Source organism: Nesoenas mayeri (assembly GCF_963082525.1).
Source record: "Nesoenas mayeri genome assembly, chromosome: 8".
Classification (NCBI taxonomy): domain Eukaryota; kingdom Metazoa; phylum Chordata; class Aves; order Columbiformes; family Columbidae; genus Nesoenas; species Nesoenas mayeri.
Genome location: NC_137554.1, coordinates 9,804,038 through 9,825,311, shown reverse-complemented (window position 1 = coordinate 9,825,311; position 21,274 = coordinate 9,804,038). Strand labels below are relative to the sequence as shown.

Genomic DNA, 21,274 nt, shown 5'->3' with positions numbered 1-21,274 from the left:
TTACGGCTGTGCAGCTGGACCTACAGCCATTAAGCTGACATCAAGACTTTCAACAGGGCACAAAATCTGGGTATTAATTTCATACAAAAAAATACAGAACAATGTAACAAAACCTACTCTCAGCTACATATATATGAACATTCAGCACCTTTCAAGTGAACTTAGCCCTGCAAAAAGCCAATCTCACTCCTGTGCAGAGACTACAGCGACTTCAGTTCAAAGATCCTCGTTTAGGAAGCTGCATAGGAAGTTTACTGATTATACAACCTGCAACATCAAAAATCCGTGTCCTGCCGCTTTTCACTTTAAGCCATTAAGGGAAAATACACAAGATACACTCTGTTCGTATACTGTAAAATATTTTTAATACCAACAATTTGAATTGTTTCAATTTTTGAATAGAAGATGAAAAGAGCAGGTTATTAAAAATCTCTAAAGCTCCTCTTCCTTTCTTTTAGGAAATCCAAGTTTGGTAGTTGTGAATTTAAAGGATTCTAAAAAGTTCACAGTTGACTCAATGGTTGCAATAGATACAAAAGTACACAGTCTTGATTCCCTCTGTGTTCTACAGACAACGACATTTTCAATTGGAGCTAGAATTTTTTAAAAATATTCCTAAAATTCTTGCTTGTCTCAGTCCTGTCAGTTCACAGGAAAGAACAGGACGTGACATCTGATTAAATAAAATATGTTTTCTTATATGAACTATGAAAACTATATTGCTCTTATAAAAGTAAAAAAAATTGCATTGTTCTATTATTTTTGTTACTGAAGACTCATAGTTAAGAAATTGTAAATCCTGGAAGGAAAAAAAAAAACCCAAAAAGAAACACAACTTTTTAAATTGCTCACAGAATAGAAGAGGTTTCTGTAGACTACTGAATCAGTAGAAGTTTTGCCTGTCTTTTCCTTATCAATACAGAAGCATTTGTCTACATACCTATGTCATTACTTAGATGAATATTGTATGTTTTCACTTGGTAAACTCTTCTGCTCTCTCAGGTGCTCTTCTGGAAATTCTGAAGGAGACTCAAGAAGGAAACTGACCCAAAATACTCTGAAGGAAAACAACATACTCAAAATAATATCTTACGTAAAACTATCACTGAGTGCATAATCTTTCCCGGGATTATAAATATTAATTTTATTTCAAAAAAGTTACTGCTTTGTTATGGACATTTTTAGATTTCCATTAGCTACTTCTTGTGTATGACTCCTCAGTTCACTTCTTTAGCCAAGAAACACGTCTTCATGTGTGACCTAACATATCCTATTCTCAAACACATTGGCATTATTCATGACATCAATAGACAAGAACTAGAATAGGAAATCTTATGCATGGTTCATGCTATATAAATGGTAAGCTACCAGAAGGAACTTCCCTGGTTATTAGGGAAGAACAGTGAGGAATCTATTTTTAAAATCCAAAGGGAAAAATGTAAGGAAACAAAGAAAATGCAAGATGTACTTGATAGCCTCTTGTTATACTCTTTGTAATTGGGCTGTTGCTTTTGGCTGCAGACATCCAGTTCACAGACCATTTCCCATTTCCTTTGTTTTCTTTACAAGAACAAGCTGGTTAAAGAAACTCCGCTTGGTAATTTTAAACTAAGCCTTCAGCATCATCCCTTAGGAATTTTAACCTTTACCACCATTCCTCACTTTGTCTCCTCCGTGCCTTCCCCCATCGAACCCTGCAAAAAGTACTGTAAGGAAAGGCAGGTGTAAGATGTGTAAATACTCAGATCTTTAAGAAAATTCAAGAGGAAACAAGTTCCTGTAGTTCTCCACTGCCATTTGCTATAAATGCAGTGGCCCCAAACATCTGTTCTCAAATTTCAATTTACTTCATCTACCAGGTGTTTCACATTGTTAATAACGGCAACTCACAACTTTACAACACTCACAAAAGGCAGTTACATAAATACAATTATGTCAATCAATTTCACTGCATCTTTCTCAACCAGGCTACACATGACATTTTTCTTCTTTTCCTCTTACCGTAATAAAAGGATGAAGACTACATTTCTGTAAAGAGAATCCCTGGACAACATTCTGGTGTTGGAGTCAGAGAGGTCACTGAAGTGCATTTCAGCAATGTCCAACAGTTAACTCAACCTGGAAGCCAATGTGATATTCTTCACTTCACACATAACAGAACTGGTGCAAAACTCCCACTTTAAACTAGTTACTTTAAACCGTTTGGTCCAAATACATAAAATAAGCAGTATTTACAGCATTTTACTTCTTTTGTAAATGCAATGCTTTAAAACACATTATAAAGCACCTTAGTAAAAATATTCTACAGGTAAAAGTATTGAAGTAGTAGGAAAACCCTAACCATACCACAGCTCACTAATGGAGTCATAATATGGATTCACCAATATCTCAGTTTACAATTATTACAAAGAATCCATGGAGAAACTGAATACTGAATTTACGGTTTTTATACTGCTGTGTAAGGATCAACTGGAACTGCAGACAATACCAACTTTCTTCGTAGCTTTTCCAGCCTCAGTCAGTGGAGGTGGGGATAAAAAACAAAACAAAAACCCCACTGCTCTGATTCTTTAACTTTTTACAATATTAACAAGGAAACGATGTTTTAACACTAATGATTAGTTGTTATTTTTTAATAAAACCACATCTATAAATATGGGCAATTCCAGCAGCAGCAGCATTTCTCAGCAGAACATGATTAACCATCCCAAGAAATATCATGTGACATGATTCACAAAAACAAAGCACAGATGTCAACCAGTTATTAACACTACTCATATTGTATACAACCAAAAGTTCCATGTTGAAAGCTGGGAAAACTGATTTCCTCTTCACAGAAGTATAAAGGAAAAGAAATTGTTCTGAAAATTAAAAAGAGCATCAACAGAAGCGTTTTTTGTTGTTTATATTTTCAACTAGAACTGCTGTGTATTAATTGCTCCGAATTAAAGTGTAGATTTCTTCAGGTAAAGGATATTAACTCCCACTGAACGTATTAGTTAGATAAAAGAAATGAAGCCTTTGCTTCTGGATTACCAACATAGTTAGCCAGTATCCAGCGCCCCAGAGGTGATCCACAGCCTGCTTTTCTCAGATCTAGAAAGAAAAGTCTTGGAGGTCTACAAGTAATCTAGTTGCCATGGCTGAGGAATAAGATGACGATGTGACCCAAGATTTAGATCCATAAATCTAACAGTATCGTGTTCTTAGTTTGACTTGGGGTAAATCTTTTCATAGAAAAAGTTTTGAGCCAGAATATACAATTCTCCATCTTTTTCCCGAACTGCGTGTGCTCTGACAAACTGAAATTGCTCCAGTGCAAATTCATAGAACTCATTCTCCATTTTCCAGATTTCAGACTGTTGTAGCTTGGCAATAGTTTCTTTTGTGGGAAGTTTTTTCTCAGTTGTTTTCCTAAGATGAGACTTCTTTCCTAAATGCAAAATGAAAGTTAATAGCTTCACTTTAAAGTTCATGTGATTAAAAAATGCTTACAGTCCTTTATTTACAGAGTTTTAGACTCTCAGCATGTTGATAAACTGCACAAGAAGTGACAAAATTTAATCCAGAATGTATTAATGTAACACACGGGTTGGAAAATTGCAGTCTCTCTCGCTAAATGTTAATGAATTTTGCATCAGTTCTTTCAATTCTTCCTCGTTACTCTAACAAACCCAGGGAATGAACAATTCATTTAAGGAACAAGATTACTCCACATAATGTACTTGGAGCAAGATTAGTCTTTCAAAATTAATTATTTAGATGTTAATCTGGTATCAAATGTTAAGAACTTTAAAAACTGCAGAGCAAGAGACTTCTTTCATGAGAAAAAGATAACCAAAATGATGACAGCATTTTCCCTAAGAACTGCTATCTGTTGCTTTGTAAGAAACCTGTTAATATTACACATTGGACCTTTTTCTCCCTCTGTTTGCACATAGAAGCCCTGCTAGATGGACTTTTTCTTCATCATAAGTTGCATGGTCAGCTCCTAGAAACTGAGGTACTGGCTACATAACAAACATGTTGTTAGGACTCCAGGAAGATAAACACTTATTTGGGCCTTTGTATCCCTCGGGCCTTTTTGCGCAGCCACCCAGGCTGCATCAAGCACATTTCACTTGAGCAGCAGGGCTTCTGAGGAAATGGAAATCTGCCCCTGCAAGACCTTTCAAACATGTTCTGATAAACACCTGCCACAATTTTTTAAGTGTGCATACCTACACAACTGCCTTTACCCCAACCCTAATATTCACAGTTTGTGTAAGGCAGGAAGACACTTGGGCTGCCCTCAAAAATTTGTACTGGGAGTCTTTTAAAGAGTTTTCTGTACAAACATTGGGCAACTTAGAGGCAAACCCGGCAGATACTCAGAACTATTCATTTAGGTCTAAAGAATTCACATTTTAAAAAAGCGATAAGAGGGTGAAAAATCCATTGAATCCATGGAAATCAGCCATTTAAATACCTGTACGGTACAGTTCTGTGGCACCCCTGAAGAACCGGGGCAAAGCTGCCTCCAATAACATGACGAAGTCTTCAAGCTCTTCAGTAACTCCCACTAGGAAGTATTCATTAATCAGATTGTATTTGGCTTGTTCCAAAGCCCATCTGCTTCCCACATTCCTAAAATGACAGAGAGCAATTACAGCAAGTTCTGATGTCAGCCAACCATCCTTGGTCCCTAGTCAGAGATTACTTCAAAACAGCACATTGGGATAGGAAGGGCAAGTCTAATCTCAAGTTATAACTATTCGTAACTTCATTTCCCTTTCCACTTTATCTCATCTTCATTCTTATCTAGCAATTTGAGACCTCTAGGTTGAATAATAACTCATCCACCAAAAAAACAAAAAAAAAAAAAGGAAAAAAAAAAGTGTGTGTATGTGGTTACTGTCTCTGTTAATGCATTTTTTGGAGGGTTTACATTTTCTCCATGTCAATTCAGTCTCTACTTTCACACAGATACCAGAAATGGTGGTTCTGGTAAGAACACACATTCCCTTTTGCAAACTACTAGAACTAGAAAGTCATTGTGGTTAATGTGAGGACTTCCCTACTGAATGACAGATAGAAAGTCAACTGACATCTTTTTCTTCCTCCTTCTAACTCCAGACAGGGTGAAGAGGTAGATTCAGAGTTCTTTCTTTCTCTGCTTCTCCACCTGGCTCAGGTGTAGATAGGTCTGACCAACAGGCACTGAAAGAGGAGCTACCAAGTAGCCGTTTATTTTGGTTATGTTTGGATGAACAGTACCTTTTACAAATAATTGCCCTTGATTTTTTAGTTTGCTAAATAGTTTTTTAAAGTCCATGCCCTTGACAGATGGACACTATTTGCTTTTGTTTCAGTTTCTACTAAGTAGCATTGATTACTAGATGTCTGGTAAAGGTTTAAGAAGATACATTTATCCTGATCTCAATTATTTTACTTGCCACAGCAGCTCTAGGAGCTTGAAACAAAATACCTCCAATCAGAAAGATGGATATTGTAGCCTGACAAAACAGAAAAATGTCAAGACTAAATCTCCAAAAATAATTTCTGAAATTGAAAGCATTTGTTTTCCCTCATAGCACCGCTGATAGGCTGATACAGTATCCTAACATATTGCTTGTTTAAAGAACTGCCAGACTGCTTCAGTAGAATGCATCTGCAAAAGAAAATAATCACTAAAGTACCTGCTGCTTCACTCTCTCCAGTCCCTCACACTTTCCCCAACTGTGCTACATGTACAAATTTGTTAAGTTTAGATTTCAGTGCTGATACACTTGACTAACAACGTAAGCTACATTTACATTCCTACCAGCATTCAGAGCTGTGGCCACAGAAGAATGGAATTTGAAGCCAAAGTTTCTCTGGAGCACAGTCTGAACCTCCGGCTGCCACACATTCATCAAAGGTCTGGAACAAAGACAAAATTGAGATAAGCTTTAAAATCAAGTATATGTATCAAACATTTCAGCCTGGCTAGTTGCTAAATGCAGTGGGCACAGTACAACACAAGATATGATGTGTATGAAGAAAAAAACCCTAATTTTTACAAGCCTTGCATTCACAGTGTTATTAGGAGGACCTATTTTTATCTTGATTGAAATAGTATTTGGACAATATTTATAATTAGAATGAACAAAAAATTTGATTGTACCTGATATATTTGATATACCTTTGCGATAACATTGATAAAGACCATCTGTCACAACAAGCAAAACCAGTCAATAAGTGTTGGTATCGTCATTTTTCCCTTAAAAAGTAAGTCCCTAAAGATACAGTCCCAAATGCCATCAGCATTTGTGTGATACTTGAATAGCTGTATCTTTATACCAAAGAACACTGCACATTTTGTGCCATAGATTAAACAATATTCTATTACTTTTTAAATATTATGACAAATAACCGCCATTTCAGACACTAATTTGGTTTCGGCAATCAGAAGAAGTGAAAGCAAGTTGTTCACTGCACAACAGAATATCCCATACAACAACACTCTACCTGGGTAGACAGCTAGAGCAACACATTTTCAACTGCAGTAACACAGTTACAGTAAGAATTTCATTAGCACTGGAAAGAATTTGTAAATATTTTACCCAATCACCATAAAGAAATGTATTTATGATATTTGTAATCAAGATATAAGCCATCTCTCTAGAACAGATTTAAAAAAAAAAAAAACTTAATAACAAATAAGTGACCACATATACAACTTCTATAATGTTTCTTCATATAATTACAAGTTTCTGTTCAAAACAAAAACAAATATATTTGTTTAATTGTTCAGTGTTAGAACAAGGACAACATCCTTTGCTTCTATTTTGAGGTCCAGTTCTTGAAATAATCTGATAAATTTAGTGATATTAGGCCAAAGCAGGGATTACCCTGTGGTGTCTCGTTCCACATTGCACTTTGAGTTTAGAATAGCTTATACTTGTCACATAACACAGATAAAAAATGTAGCTTAACTAGGAAATCAAGACATTGGTGTGTTTTCTCTAGCATGGTTCTCTGGAGAAGTTCTGCACTGATCTATCGTGAGTATTTCACAACATCTACATTACCTAAGAATTCAATTATTTAAATGCAGCTGCTAACTTATGAATGTAATTACTAAATATAAACCGGCATCTGTCAAAAGCAGGATTTCTTTGATTATACCTGCAAGTTATTTTATAGTTAACATGCAAAAGCAAGCAAGTAATTTCCTAAGTAAGATGCAATAGGACAGACCTCCTTCTCCACTTTCTCTTACATACTTACCTTGACTACTCCATCCAGAGATTTTATGATAAGAAACACTTGTCTTTACAGACTCTGTTCTTGGAGCCAAGCTATCTACAACTTTGGACATAGAAAGGAAACAAATGAAGAACTCCATAGAAATGCCATCGTACGGACTGGGAGAGGTTGTAAAGTACACTGAGATTCCTTTCACTTGATGAAGGCGCAATTGCCGTTCATTAGAAAGATTGTATTTTTGACCTCCCCTGCATTTCATTTGAAGAGGTCCCAGTGAACCTACTATAACACAGCTTAGAATAGATATCAGCATTATACACACTGAAATTGGGTTAATCCATTGTTGAGCTTATTAAACTTTATATGAAATGTGTATAAAACTGACACCATCTATATATGTATAGTTTTCTTGGAAATACCATGGAAAAATTGTATTACCTGATTCAAATGAAATAAACCCTAAAACTTTGCATATCAAATCAATTTCACTCCAAATGAACTAGAGATGGTTACAGGACAAATTAAATCTGTATGGTAACAACTAAGTCTCAGATCTAAATGAAGTGGCATGTTAGTGACAACATTTAAAAAATAGAGAAATATAAAATACTTAGAGAAATAGAGAAATATAAATAGAGAAATATAAAATTATTAATGCAATGCATTACAAATATTATGAATAGGAATGCATTTCAACTTCTTCCAGCAAATCAGAACTTAAAGTGCAGTGTACCAAGCAGTTGCATTTGGGAATTCAGCTTTACATTTCCCAGTGACTTACCTCCTAACCAGTCTGTTTGGATTATCATTCAAAAATAAACCACAACTTTTTAATTTAATTATTTTTAATAAATATTAAGTCCTATAAACAGCTTAGAGTATGTAGCATGCTGTTCCACTGGCTAAAACATGCTCCTCATGAACAGGAACAGAGACGGTCACAAAAGATGAGATCCTGTCTCCCTTTAAAACTGCCTTTACAACACCATAACACCAAATCACCTCTGTAGCCAGTCGATGAAGATACATTTCTTAAGGTTCATTTCAATTTGTTTTGCCTGCAGCTTTCCTCTCCCTGTGCTGCGGGATGTCTGGATAAACTGAAATGCAGCAGCAGGAGATGGCGCCAAAGCCTCAGTAACAGGGGAGCCGGGAGTGAGCGGCTGGAAAGCCAACAGGAACCGTCTCAGTATTGAAACAACACTATTTGGGTGGGGTGGTAGGGGGCACACAAAATTATAGGTCATGTTTATTAGTTGGTTTGGTGCCTATGAACTAAGTTGTATTCAATGTGATTTTTGCTTAGTTATTTTTTTCGATGTCTCTCAGTATTTTCACGGTGCTACACTGAATTGACTGCAGCAGAGAAAAATTGTTTAAGAAAAGTTTAAGAAAACATTGCAACTGGAAGTTTAAAAAGTGTTTGGCTATGTAAAGTACAAAACTCCTTGTGTTTTGCAAAGGCTTCTATACTGCTTTAACTATAGTTTTATAAACTATATTTAGATAGTTAATACCCTACTTTTGTTCCTGATTTAAGGAAAGTCCAGAGCAGCAGCCTCCAATGAATGTCTTACTGCAAACCACTATAGTGGATATATAAATTATTTCTGGAATAAATATATTATGGAGTCTAAATGATGATGTTGTTCTGAAACTGCATTAGTAGTCAAAGGTTGAATATGCTAACCCAAACTACTCCTATAGGCTCCTAGAACAGATGGAAGAAATAGAGATGTATGATTGATACTCCATAGTTTTCAAGAAGACTCTCCATGCAATACCTTTGCAATATTTGTATTAAAAAAATAAATTGAGTTGCTAATTAGATACCAAATGAATGTCAAAGCCAAAGCATCAGCAGTTCTACAGCTTTTGGTGAAAAATGTCTCTCGGTCTTCAACAGAAAAGGTGCAGATTTCTTACATACTTACAGCTCTGGATACCTGAAAACTTTTTTTTAATTTCATTTTTTTAACAAAACGCAACATAAAGTGAATTTATAAGGCTGCAAAGAATATGCTTAATGTTACACTGTGATCCAGTATGGACATGAAGGGGAAAATATAACTTAACAGAGTCACCACCATCAACCAAGGCTGAACTATTCAGCTTTTATCAGGACTTTTAAAAAGATAGTTTTCACATTAGCTTTGGTAAGAACAATATCTATAATGAAGTGTACTTTACCTTTTTATCCCCCTGTTTTCGCCTTCGTAGCCCTGGTCTGTAATCATCTCCAAAGCGCAGAAAGTAATAATAAGAAACTAGTCGTTCTATAGGATCTCTTATGACATTTATGTAAATTGGTTTCTTTTTAACACCAAATCTGAAGTAAAAGAGGAAAAAATATCTTTTAAAAGCCAAATCAAAACCTTGCATCTAATACTTTACAGTCTGTTTCTGTTGATACAACTGTAATTTATATACAGAGATGATGCTGGTGAGAGGAACTTTAATGGTCACTTTGTCCCATCCCCACATCCAGTGTGTTAAGTGGATAGAATCATAGAATCATTTTGCTTGGAAAAAACCTTTAAGATCATCAATTCCAATCGTTAACACTGTCAAGTCCACCTCTAAACCATGTCTCTAAGATGTGAAATTCAGTCCAATTTTCAGTTTTCGCAGGAGTGTGATTTTGTTTGTTTTAATTAGAGAAACAAACAAAACTGAAATATTCTCACACAGAATCACAGAATGTCAGGGATTGGAAGGGACCTGGAAAACTCATCCAGTGCAATCCCCCCATGGAGCAGGAACACCCAGATGAGGTTACACAGGAAGGCGTCCAGGCGGGTTGGAATATGTGCAGAGACTCCACAGCCTCCCTGGGCAGCCTGGGCCAGGCTCTGCCACCCCCACTGAGAAGTTTCTTCTCAAATTTAAGTGGAACCTTTTGTGTTCCAGTTTGTACCCATTACCCCATGTCCTATCATTGGTTGTCAATAGATATTAAAAGTGCTTATACAACTATCTTGACTCTAGAAATGCCTTAATTAGTCTAGCAGCCACTATGTCTAACAATCAGTCCAAGGAGGTTCCTGCCCTCCCGCACTGTGCCATGAAACGCTGTAGGTGGCTCTCCTGGCAGGTCTCCAGTTGTCAGAGACATCAGCTCTGACAGAGGAAGACAGAGCTCAGGGAACATCCATTACCTGAGTTGAGTCCATATGGCTATGCTTAATTAAATATAAGCCTAAGATAGTATGTGTAACCATATAAACTTGTCTATCTAAATATATGAATATTTTCCTTAGACATTCACCCTAAGGAAATTTTGATTTACTGTGTTACAAACAGGAAGCCTGGTGAATTGAGGTGGTAACCTCATGGGACACATGAGAGAGATTTAAAATCACCAAAACTGTTTTGTGCAAACGCTACCTTTCAATGATCTACGTTCAGGACAGCCTTTATGATACATTTCTCAGTTTGATTTTCTTTCCTATTTGAAATATTACTGTGGCAAATAAATATGGTATCCAAACATTAAAGAGGTTATATTACAATGGAAATTGCAAGCATGTCAAATGCCCCTTCTGTTCCCATGCAAACTGGGCAAGTGTTCTGCATTGAGGGCCAGTCAAGCCTCCTAGATTGGCTAAAACAGAAAGCACTCGTAGTTTTAAGATGCAGTATCATTATTCTTAGGTAGTACTCTGCAAACTATAATACCATATACTGCTCATACAAAAAAATGTGAAGTTGAAATGCTGAAGAACAGAAACAGAATAAGCAGAAGACAGAAAAAAAATAAAAAGCAACAGAAACCAAAACAAACAAACCACAATTAAAAGCCATTACTTTGGCAAAAGTCTGGCATTACAGACACAGAAAGTGTTAAAGGCAACAGAAAGCTATTGATCGTTCGGGTGTTGCCAGCAGAGTGCCAATGAAGCAGCGGGTGGCAGCTCCAGGCAGCTGACGTGTCCGCATGCCAGCTCTGACCCCTGAGCTGCAACACAGTGTGGAATGTTTGACCTGTGCTGATGCAAAGCCCAGACTTTGAACTGCAGCCTTTCGGGTCTGCTGAAGTGCCTCGGATAGGCATGTGTGTCACCGGCTACAGACTCTGCTGGAAATGCTGTAGAAGACTGTAACAAACCATTTTGATATAGTAGCAGCCTCAATTAATAATACATACCTGTGAGTTAAAAGAAGGTATCAAAGCCCTTGGAAATGTTTGTGCTGGATTGTACATTCAAATGGATTTGCACATGACCTTGCTAAACTAGCTTCAGTTATGATAATATTGCTTACTTACTATTGTAACTTCATTAATAATGATAATGATTTGGTGATTGCATTGTCAAATAACTTTTTTTCCAACCATTTGCCAGACAAAATAGGGAATAAGGGTGGATCAGAAAGTAAAAACAACAACAAAAAAAATCACTACTGTAATTTCTACATGGATGGGTTATGATAAACTGTCCTCAATGTTGTAAGTCACCAATTGAATCCGGTACTTTAAGCTTCTGTGTAATTTAAGAGGTACTTTTGATATTGGACAGTGGACCTAAGTCTGATGGCTGTGTATAAGGAGGCACAGACCTTTCTCAACTACAGGAGTGTTCACTACAAGAATACACCTCAGCCTTAACAGTGTGGGCCTCGCCAAACACAACCAGAGTATTCAACATATTATTTTAATAATTAAAACCAAAAGTACGAGACAGCAAGCTGTGGTGGGAAAAAATAAGTTATTAGGTGAAAGGATAACAACCAATGTGAGGATAACACAGTCCTGGAGGGAAGATGCAGATGAATGAAATCTGTGAAACTGCTTAGATGTTTTCTACATGTAAAATAATTATTTTTTTAAAAAAATCCAGTATCTGAAAATGTTTTCAGCTTTAAGAATTTAGTAATGTATAAAATAGCATTAAATTTTGCTGTTCCAAAAAGCTGTTATTCAGTTGAAATGCTTATTAACATTGGCTCATTTTAAAAAGGCAGACAGGCAGTTAATGAAATTTGTTATACTTTATTTTATTGATTGATTTGCAATTAGGAATTCTTGCCTGTTAGTTTTTGTAAACTTCCAGCTTTAACTTGGTGCCATTGGTAATTTCCAGTACTGCTGTAGCTTTTAGCATTTCCTAGTTCATAGTTTATAATATACTGTACGGGGAATCTATGAAGCTCTCACTTCCCCTTCTCATTGTTTGTAATAAAAAGCTAGAACTAAAAATCAGTGTACATAACAGAATGAATAATTAAAAACAATGACTAAACAAAATAAATTATTCCATACAAGAGCTCATTTCATTAAATAAATATTTTAATACATAGAAACATAGAATTACTGAGGGCTGACCATCAGCAAGAGGTAAAAGTAGTGGTTACTACTGCTTGTGCAGTTGAATACGCTGAGATCTGAAAATTCCACTTGTAATTTTAAACCACTTTCCACATGCTGCAAGCACAAGATGAAGCTCTGCCTAGTAAGCATCTTAAGCAAAACTGACTTGCCAGTTCAAGGGGAGGTTTCACAAGACTGAGCTACCGAGGATCACTGCTTTACATCCAGAAGCAAAAACAAGACAAGAACCACAAGGAAGCAGGAATACAGATATGATCCTGAACCTTTGAAGTCACCCATTTTCTTTAAAATTAATTTTCAAAGTACCAGGATTTAACTCTACAAGAATTACTTCAATGCTTTTTATAGCAAGTCAAATGTCTCTGGAGACATTCAAAACCCACCTGGACATGTTCCTGTGCGACCTCACCTGGGCGTTCCTGCTCCAGCAGGGGGATTGGACTGGATGAGCTTTTGAGGTCCCTTCCAATCCCAAACATACTGTGATACTATAGGTCAGAAAACTGCTTTAAAATACAACTTTTAATATTTTTATAAAGTGTAAAGGGATACTCTGATAGAGAAGAACTACATAACTTAAGAGGCATATAGTATTACTTGTTATGGGAAATATATTTGAGAACAGGTATCTTAGCATCTCAGAATGGCAAACTGACCCTAAGGCAGAACTGCCGATGTTCCAGAGAAAGCCAGGCTTTCCAGTAACACAAGCTTGTCAAATTCAGACAAGGAACACTAAGCCTAGTACATCAGCAGTTCTGAAATGAGACTCGGCTACATTTTATCATGCAAAAAGACATGAGAAAACGGTGACAATCAAACCCAAACATTGCTCAGCATAGGAATTTCGGTGTGTGAATTTTTCAAAACGGCAGCTATCAGACTGTCATCACAAGAGGGCAGTAATATCCCAGTTGGAGCCCAGCAACTTTAACGACTATGCTACTCAACAGATAAATCCAAGGGTAACATACTTTGCAAAGTCCAAATAAGATATATGTCCGTGGTAAAATCCTGGTTTCATTTCCTTCCAGGAAGTCACATTCTTCACAAATCGGACCTGTAAAAGTGACAGCAGAAAGGGTTTCTGGACAGCTGGAACACATTAAGTTTCCCCATACTTGGTATTTTCTGGTTTGTAAATAAAATCTTACAATGCATTAGGAAAAAAAAAGTCTATTTTGAATATCACCAAAGAATTTGTGTCAACTAAAATAGACTTTTGTGCAAGCATAAAGATGCCTATTTTTAGATCATTAGAACTTGATGATCAGAAACTAAACAAAAGCAGAATACAACAATCAGAAGGGCAATTCAAGGAAAGCTATCACAAAAACATTAGCAAGACAACCATTTACATTTTTGTGAGCCCATTGCACTTGTCCTTTGAAAGGAATGTGGAAATCCCTCAGCAACAGACAGAAATGCAAGTACATGGAATCATCTGATCTGTATTTAGTCCCTCAGATAAAAGCGTACTAGATTTGCAAACATGCTCTTAGACCTGTTTTACTGGGACATAAGAAACAAATCTGATGGTTGATTTGCTTCCCCATCTCAAAATGCAATGCATGAGTAACCCGCAAATTTTATGTATGTATACAGTGTAAATTAGATCTATAGTTTACCATTTTGAATAGTTCTCTTAGCCTAACAATTCAGTGAAACTTCCATGTTAAAGCATGAAGTAGCCCTTAAACAAGGGCTGATAAAGGAGTTATCAGCAAATTTCACAAAAACAGGAATAGCTTTACATTTCAAAGAACTAAATATGATACATGCCCTAAACCAGAAAGTATGATCAAATTAAGTAGGACATGCAAATCCTGATATAGCTTGGCTTTATTAGATGAAAAGAATATTTTAACATCAAAGCATTTAACTCTGAAAGTTATTTCAAAACTAGTGAATTGGATAATAAAGAGAAGATGATAAATTTGTACTGCCTGAGCTGTCTGACAATGATATGCCATTTCGGAAGCTAGGAATTAGAAGATAGCATTCCTTGCACATCTACAATATCTTTTCTGTTATATGGTGACATATAGATAACCAAGAAGATACTGAGGTGAGACAAGAGAGTCAAAAAACGGAAAGTTTGAGAGCTCAAGACAACACATTAACATTCTGTACAGTCTAACAGATTGAGAGTGCCCTGAAAAATGATATTTATTATTTATTATAACTAACAGAGGAATTTAAGAGGCAAGACTGGCCTGCTGCTGTTCCTTCAAATGTGCCAAACTTGCATTCTGGGATTTAAGAAGTTGATAACTTTTACTTATTTCTTCAAACATTTGCTCTTGGACTCTCAGGTAAAAGAAATACATACTACTTCTTAACAAGAGGCAGCATTCATTTTTTCAGTGTACAAGTTTTACAGTCTGTGGCATTTCATGACTTCAACCATATATTCCATGTGAAAATTGTGGCAAATTTAAACAAAAAGCACTGCACAATGCTATACAATGTTTGAAGCTTACTTGGCTTTCTGTCTGCTTTTGTCCACAGCACAAACTGATAATACATCTATGAGCCTTTGAATCTCGTTGAACTACCTTTAGTGCTACTGAAACAAACCACACTTGCACTGACTGCACCTTTCGAAGATTAACGACGGGATATTTTCAGTGGAAAGCCTCAGCAATGAATATTTCTTTATCTGGGAAAGAAGTTTCCTAAATGCAAAGCATATATTATCCTCCCTTCCCTTACACTCAAGCCCCAAAATGTCACAGACAGTTGATATAACTCCGCAGGTAAACCAGTTATGCTGCCCATCGTGTGTAGCCCAGCATGTGTACTAAAGCTCACATTTCAGTTATGTTTCCATGACCAAGCCAACAGACTAAGACTAGACACAGGGCAATGTTAAGTGCCAAATCCCAAGGGTCAGTTCTGCCTTAGATCCCCATGCCACCACATGGCATCAAATCCTAAATGTTCCAGTAATAGTTAAAAAAATCCTTTATTGTCTTTGCTTTACAATGCCATTGTCTGCTACAGAAATATTTTTTATGAACACAGGGTGGATGTTCTAGCCTCTTATTAACTTTAACACCAGGGGAGCTCAGAGAAGGCTAGGAAGGGTTAAAAAGACAGCTGTGACATTGACATCTGCCTTAAGATGGCCACCAATACACAGTGTCTCTGAGAACTGAAGTTTTTAACACCTATAACTAGCCTTTAGAAAAGAGATTATTTCTACCTTCCTGCAGTTTGCAGCATTCAAAAAATCAGAACTGTTCCAGGTCACAGCCTAATGAGTCTGGATTCACACATTTGAGGGCAGAGATGAATACTGCTTGCTGCTTCATACTGTTAAATATGATCAATTTTACCTGTCTTCCCAGGGCTTAGCAGATACTGGAGCTTTCAAGAGACTGAGCAAGCTTCTCCATCTGAACCCAACTGAATAAAATTTGAGGTTACTTTAAAAGTTCAGATAGACATATATGGAATCCCTGTGAAGTTGTTTCATGGTGCTTTTATATCATAAGGTACAAAGTTGCTTCACAGCCTTTAGTAAGTGAGAAATCAGCAGAGCTTCACTGAATTAAAAAGCCAGATCAAATGTACTCTGGGGGCGTAAGATGTCCTGAAAGGTAAGCTAAATACATTCAGTTTCTAGGACGATAAGAATTTAAAACAAGTGCCAGTGAGCCTAAAGAAAAACACAACAAAACCAAACCAAAAAACAACCAAACCAGCATACTTGGTCTGAGCAAAAAGCCCTGGGAAATCTGTGCATGCAAACCAAAGTGATGCTGTAAGCTGTCATCTCCGTCCATTAACTGCTTCCATCAGTCCCTCTTCTCTGCAGCCTGAACATACACCCCAAGAGATGGTATGGTGGTCATTACCCTGTGGCTTGGCATCACGTGGACTTTTGGATATCAAAAAAAGCCCCAGATTTTCACATCATTACATTCTAGTTTTGTTTGTCAATTCCTGAATAGCTGACTTAAAACTAAAAATAACTGGGGGGATGACTATCACAAGCCCAGCTTGGTGAGTACACGAGGATTTTCCGTTTGAACTACAAAAAAAGGGCTCTCAAGTAGGACTGAAGACCAGCATAGTGTCTCTATTAAATGAAACCTCAGATTCAGATTTAAAGGCCAAGCATGATGGGATGACTGAATCAGAATCCCTCTGCAGGAATGCACTGGCAGCTCAGCTATTCACATGTCATACAAACTAATAACTTACTGTTAGCTCTGAATCTGAGCGTCAGAACACTGGACACAGGCTAGCAGCACACCTTCAGCTGTATGCCATGAGAAACCACAAGGAAGCTCAAGGCAAGAGCAGCAATTTTGTGAGATGGTGAAAAGACAGAGTCTACCAGCTCGGCCACAGTAGAGCCAGGATACCCGCTTCGCATCAACATGTCTTTCTCAGAAGGAAAAATACCATTGGCACATGTACAGCAGTGGACACTAGTTCTCTTTAGGCCATTTAAATCCAAGAGAAAAAATCTTAAATATTCAGAAGCACACAGCAGTATTTCCACTTCTAACAGAGTCGCTGCGACCTTTTCCTTGTTCCACTTCTAACAGCCATTGAAACCCTCACCAGAGGAAGTAAGTACTACAGTCAGTATGAGGGTGCTATCCTCTGAGAAGCCACTGGTTTAGAATACATTTGGAAGCAAGATTATGTATTTTCAGGCTGCTCTTTTAAGCAAAATGGAGAGGGAAACTGCAGGAGAAAAAAGAACAAGGAACAGAAAACAGCAAGCTGAGGGCTTGAAACACTGGGTAATTGTACCATGGCTTTTCTATGTTCACAGCAACAGTACAGAGAACATGTTCTCATACCCCCTTTTCCAATAATGTATCAAGAATACACACTGCAAGACAGAACAGTAGTTTTGTTTTAAATGTTTTAGATGACAATTTCACCATTTAAAAAAAAGCTGAAGTGTGTGGGGCTGGTATGCCACCCAACTTATCATAACATGGGCATACTTATACAGACAAAACGTATCAGTACTGAAAAACACAAGCAACTAATAAAATCCAACCAAACAACCACTCTGATTTAATGAAAGCAAGTGGTTTTCTTACAGACCACACAGGTCAGAAATACAACATGGGCAACATGGCATGGTTTATCACCTGTGAGACTTGACCAGACCTGGTCCCAAAGAGAGAACAGCCCTGACAGCACGGCACAGCCCGCACTGCTCCAGGAAATCACCTACGACTGTGTTTACTGCTAATGGAGATGACAGGCAAATACTGTTGCACAGCCAAAAGGCAGACAACAGCAATACAATAAACTTTTACAGTGACAACAACAAAGTTAATTTCTGCCCCAGCTGTGTCCCTTTTTAGCTTTGTTTTTGTTTGAGAAACAGATACTTACCACCGTCAGTAGCCCAGCAAAAACCTAAACCTATTATTTAGTAAATAATATTAATTCTCTACAAAGAAAATACAAACACGTTAGAATTCATTTATACTGAAAAAGTGACATAAAAGCCAAGTCCATCAGACCATATTAAGTCCGCAATAGCAAAAAAGCTTTCTATACTTTCCCCTTGTTTAATAAAGACACCCCAAATGCAGCAGCCTACCTGATCTTGCAGAGACATAACAGGATTATTTTTGGTTGTATTGATATGTAGAACATGGTATTTGTTCTTTGCACAAAGATCATAGGCAATATTTGTGAAGGATGTGCTGGCAGTCTTAGGTACTCTGTTGTAAATAATCACCACATCATCATCTTCGTCCAGTGTCACATCTTGTCGGGGCCCATCTACTGTATGACGTTGTTCTATCTCTCTGACTTCATGTCTTGCAATAGCCCTTTCTGTGAAGGATGACAAATGCAAAATTTCCATGTAAATATCACCAATTTTGAAGTTCAAACTATAGAATGCAAATAACGTGGTGAAAAGCAATAATTCTTCAGCAATAAAGGAAACACTTGCTGTCGTATATATTTCTGACACACCTGAAGCAAAACTTGATCTATAAAATGTACGATGATGAAAGGTGAGTTAGTCTGACACAGAACAGGAGGAATAGAAAACAATACGTTTAGGGAACACATACTGTATTCTGTCCCTCACACTAATATTACTGAAAGCCATCGTCTCTAGAGAAAAGTGTCTATAATGCACTATGAAATTGGTGACATCCACAAAATACCCCAAATAATTTCTATAAAATGCCTGTTTAAAAATTATAATAGAAGGAATAACTCAGGCAATTTGGAGAATATGAATTTTCTGAAAATAGAAGAAATAGTAACACTAGAGATTCAGGCAATTAACTGTGTAGAGGCACTGGAATTCAGCTGAAACCACTGTTCTATTATTTCAACTGATACAAACCCCAAATGTAAAGCATTACAATAAACAGGTTTGCAAAAATTCAATCAGATTTATCAAGTTTGAGAATAGAAGAGGTGCTTATGAAACAGTTAACATTAACCTGAAGAGTGATCTCTCCGCATTGAAATACATCAAACACATCAAAAGAAAGAAACATGAAAAAGCAAGCAACGAGCAGGACATTTTGGCACATTGCAAATAAACCGGTTTCCCTTCTATACAAAGGGCAATAATCTGAGTAATTGAACTCTGCTTCAAGTGCTAAAAGACTATCTGGAAAATAAAAAACCACAGCATTAGAGCATTTCATTTTTGCCACTGATGAATATCAAGTACTTTGTGCTGATTCAGACACAGCTTTGTTCTGTTCTAGATAAGTATATACTTTAATACGATTTGTAATACAGATGTCAAAGCACCTTTTCTGATTCATTTATTGTGATATTGCCTTTAATAATGTATTCAAAGAAATCTGCGTTGGCCAACAGTTTAAGCTGAAGTTGGTACCACCAGAGCAACCTGTAATTCTCTGTATTATGTTCTTACACAAGGTACAGCTCTTTCTGGATGACACACCTTGAACAGCAGCAGCTCTCGGCATTTCATTCCCTTGCTGCCTGTAACCCACCTCCTTCTATCTCTTTTACCACATCTCTTTAATTATAATATAAAATCACTTTTAAATCAGAATCATTAAGCTGTGAACACCACTAGCCTGTAATTCCACATAAATTGTCTTCAGCCACAAACTTCCATCTGTCTGAAATGCTTCAAAGCTTAAACTCACTCACTCTCTCATATGCTCATATCTCACACCCCATAACTAAGTTACATCAGCATGAAAATGTTTGTAAAAAATGCTTATTGAGTATATCTCAATTTTCCACATGACATCTGTTGCTCCCCACTACATCAGTCACAGTTTTTGCTCCTTCCTTTCTCATTTGCTACCTCTCCCATCACTGCTGGCAAACGTCCTATTTTGGAAAGAGACGAGGCGACAGACTCAGATTTCATCCGTCTGAGAATGGCTACAACACAAAGGCACTGGCAGCTCTGCCCGTCCTGCCAGCAACAGATTAGAGGAAGCATTTGGTAGGGGACATCGTTAACCACACGGCTGCCCAAAGCTGCATGGAGACTCAATACCACCTAGAGGGGCTGAAATGAAACAAATGTCATTTGTATTTTCTACACCAGAGCAGTAGATCTCAGCTAGATTGGAATCTGAACTGCTCAGAGCTCCAGGGCTGATGAGGCTGGCCGGGCAGAGGGAACCTTCCCCTTTTACCCAGAAGAACTAAACATTTGTGAGACACAGACACAATTTGCAAGAGGAGTGATTAGAAGTGCTCCTCTAATGAGGTATTTGAGGCCATGATGATTCAAGATTTAGCATGATAAGTGCACTTTAAAGGCTGTGCATAGGATATAAAAGATGTATGATTGGATGCAATTAGCAGAAGGGCTATCGCATACAATCACCTTCAGCGCTGTGTGGTGAGAGGGGAAAGCAAGAACCCATGCACAAGTGTGAAGCACACAGACAGTTCTATTATCAAAGAATAAGGAGGCTTTAAATTCCAAATTAAAACTAAAACTAACCTTTATGATGAAAAACTAAAATCACCTTTTTGAAATAACTGCAATAGTTAAAAAACAAAAGCTGAGATGAAGTGCAGGATGGAAAGTGCTGAAGTGCAAGGGAAGCTAAAGCTGGTGAGCAGCAGCTGAAGCAGCAGAAGGATCTCACCTGGTCAGCCTGTTCCACTGCAGTCTATTAATAACACAACAAGGCAAATTGCAAGTTTTGTAAAAGGCCAAGTCTTTTTCCCAGTTTTTCCTATGAAGTCAGGAAGCTTTTTTGGTACTTTCTGAAAAGTCAGTTTAATTCTTACAGTGGCACATTATTTGATCCATATGAATTCTATTTATTTATTTGGGGAGGGGGAGAAGGTCCAGTAATGGTAACATGCAACTGTTGTCTTTGGGACAACAAGTTAATCAAGACTTAGAGAATTTGAGGAGCTGATAGGCATTTGATTCACTACTTAATTTATTCTTCTATAAAATGTAAAGAATCTTGGAAGCATAAGTCCTGTAATGGTTGAAAAATGAACACTGCTTATATGTTTCTAGAGTATGGTAGAAAATACAATATATGCTTTAATGACTTTTCACATGTTGAAGATAGGGAGGAAGAAGATGCTAGGTATTTATTAAGTCTATATTTTTTAACAATGACAGCCCTGGAAATTTAACTTGATTATGAGAATTTGTCTATGTAAGGCTGGATTTTTTTCACTGAAATAGATTTTAAAAAGAAAATCAGGTTATGTAATTTCTTTCCCATTAGAGATCCTGTG

General features: G+C 37.1%; 1 protein-coding gene across 1 annotated transcript in view; it reads right to left on the bottom strand.

The window, feature by feature from the left end:
- Positions 1–3,206: 3,206 nt before the first annotated feature.
- Positions 3,207–21,274, bottom strand: part of HS2ST1 (heparan sulfate 2-O-sulfotransferase 1) — a gene marked incomplete at its 3' end in the record, with an annotated part of 74,612 nt that continues 56,544 nt past the window's right edge. Inside the window, exons 2-7 of the mRNA XM_080349114.1 lie at positions 18,144–18,382; positions 13,534–13,619; positions 9,421–9,559; positions 5,804–5,901; positions 4,469–4,626; positions 3,207–3,433 (exon numbers count right to left, since the gene is read on the bottom strand). Of these exons, the coding sequence (XP_080205240.1) occupies positions 3,207–3,433; positions 4,469–4,626; positions 5,804–5,901; positions 9,421–9,559; positions 13,534–13,619; positions 18,144–18,382 (947 nt within the window). The remainder of the gene's footprint in view (positions 3,434–4,468; positions 4,627–5,803; positions 5,902–9,420; positions 9,560–13,533; positions 13,620–18,143; positions 18,383–21,274) is intronic.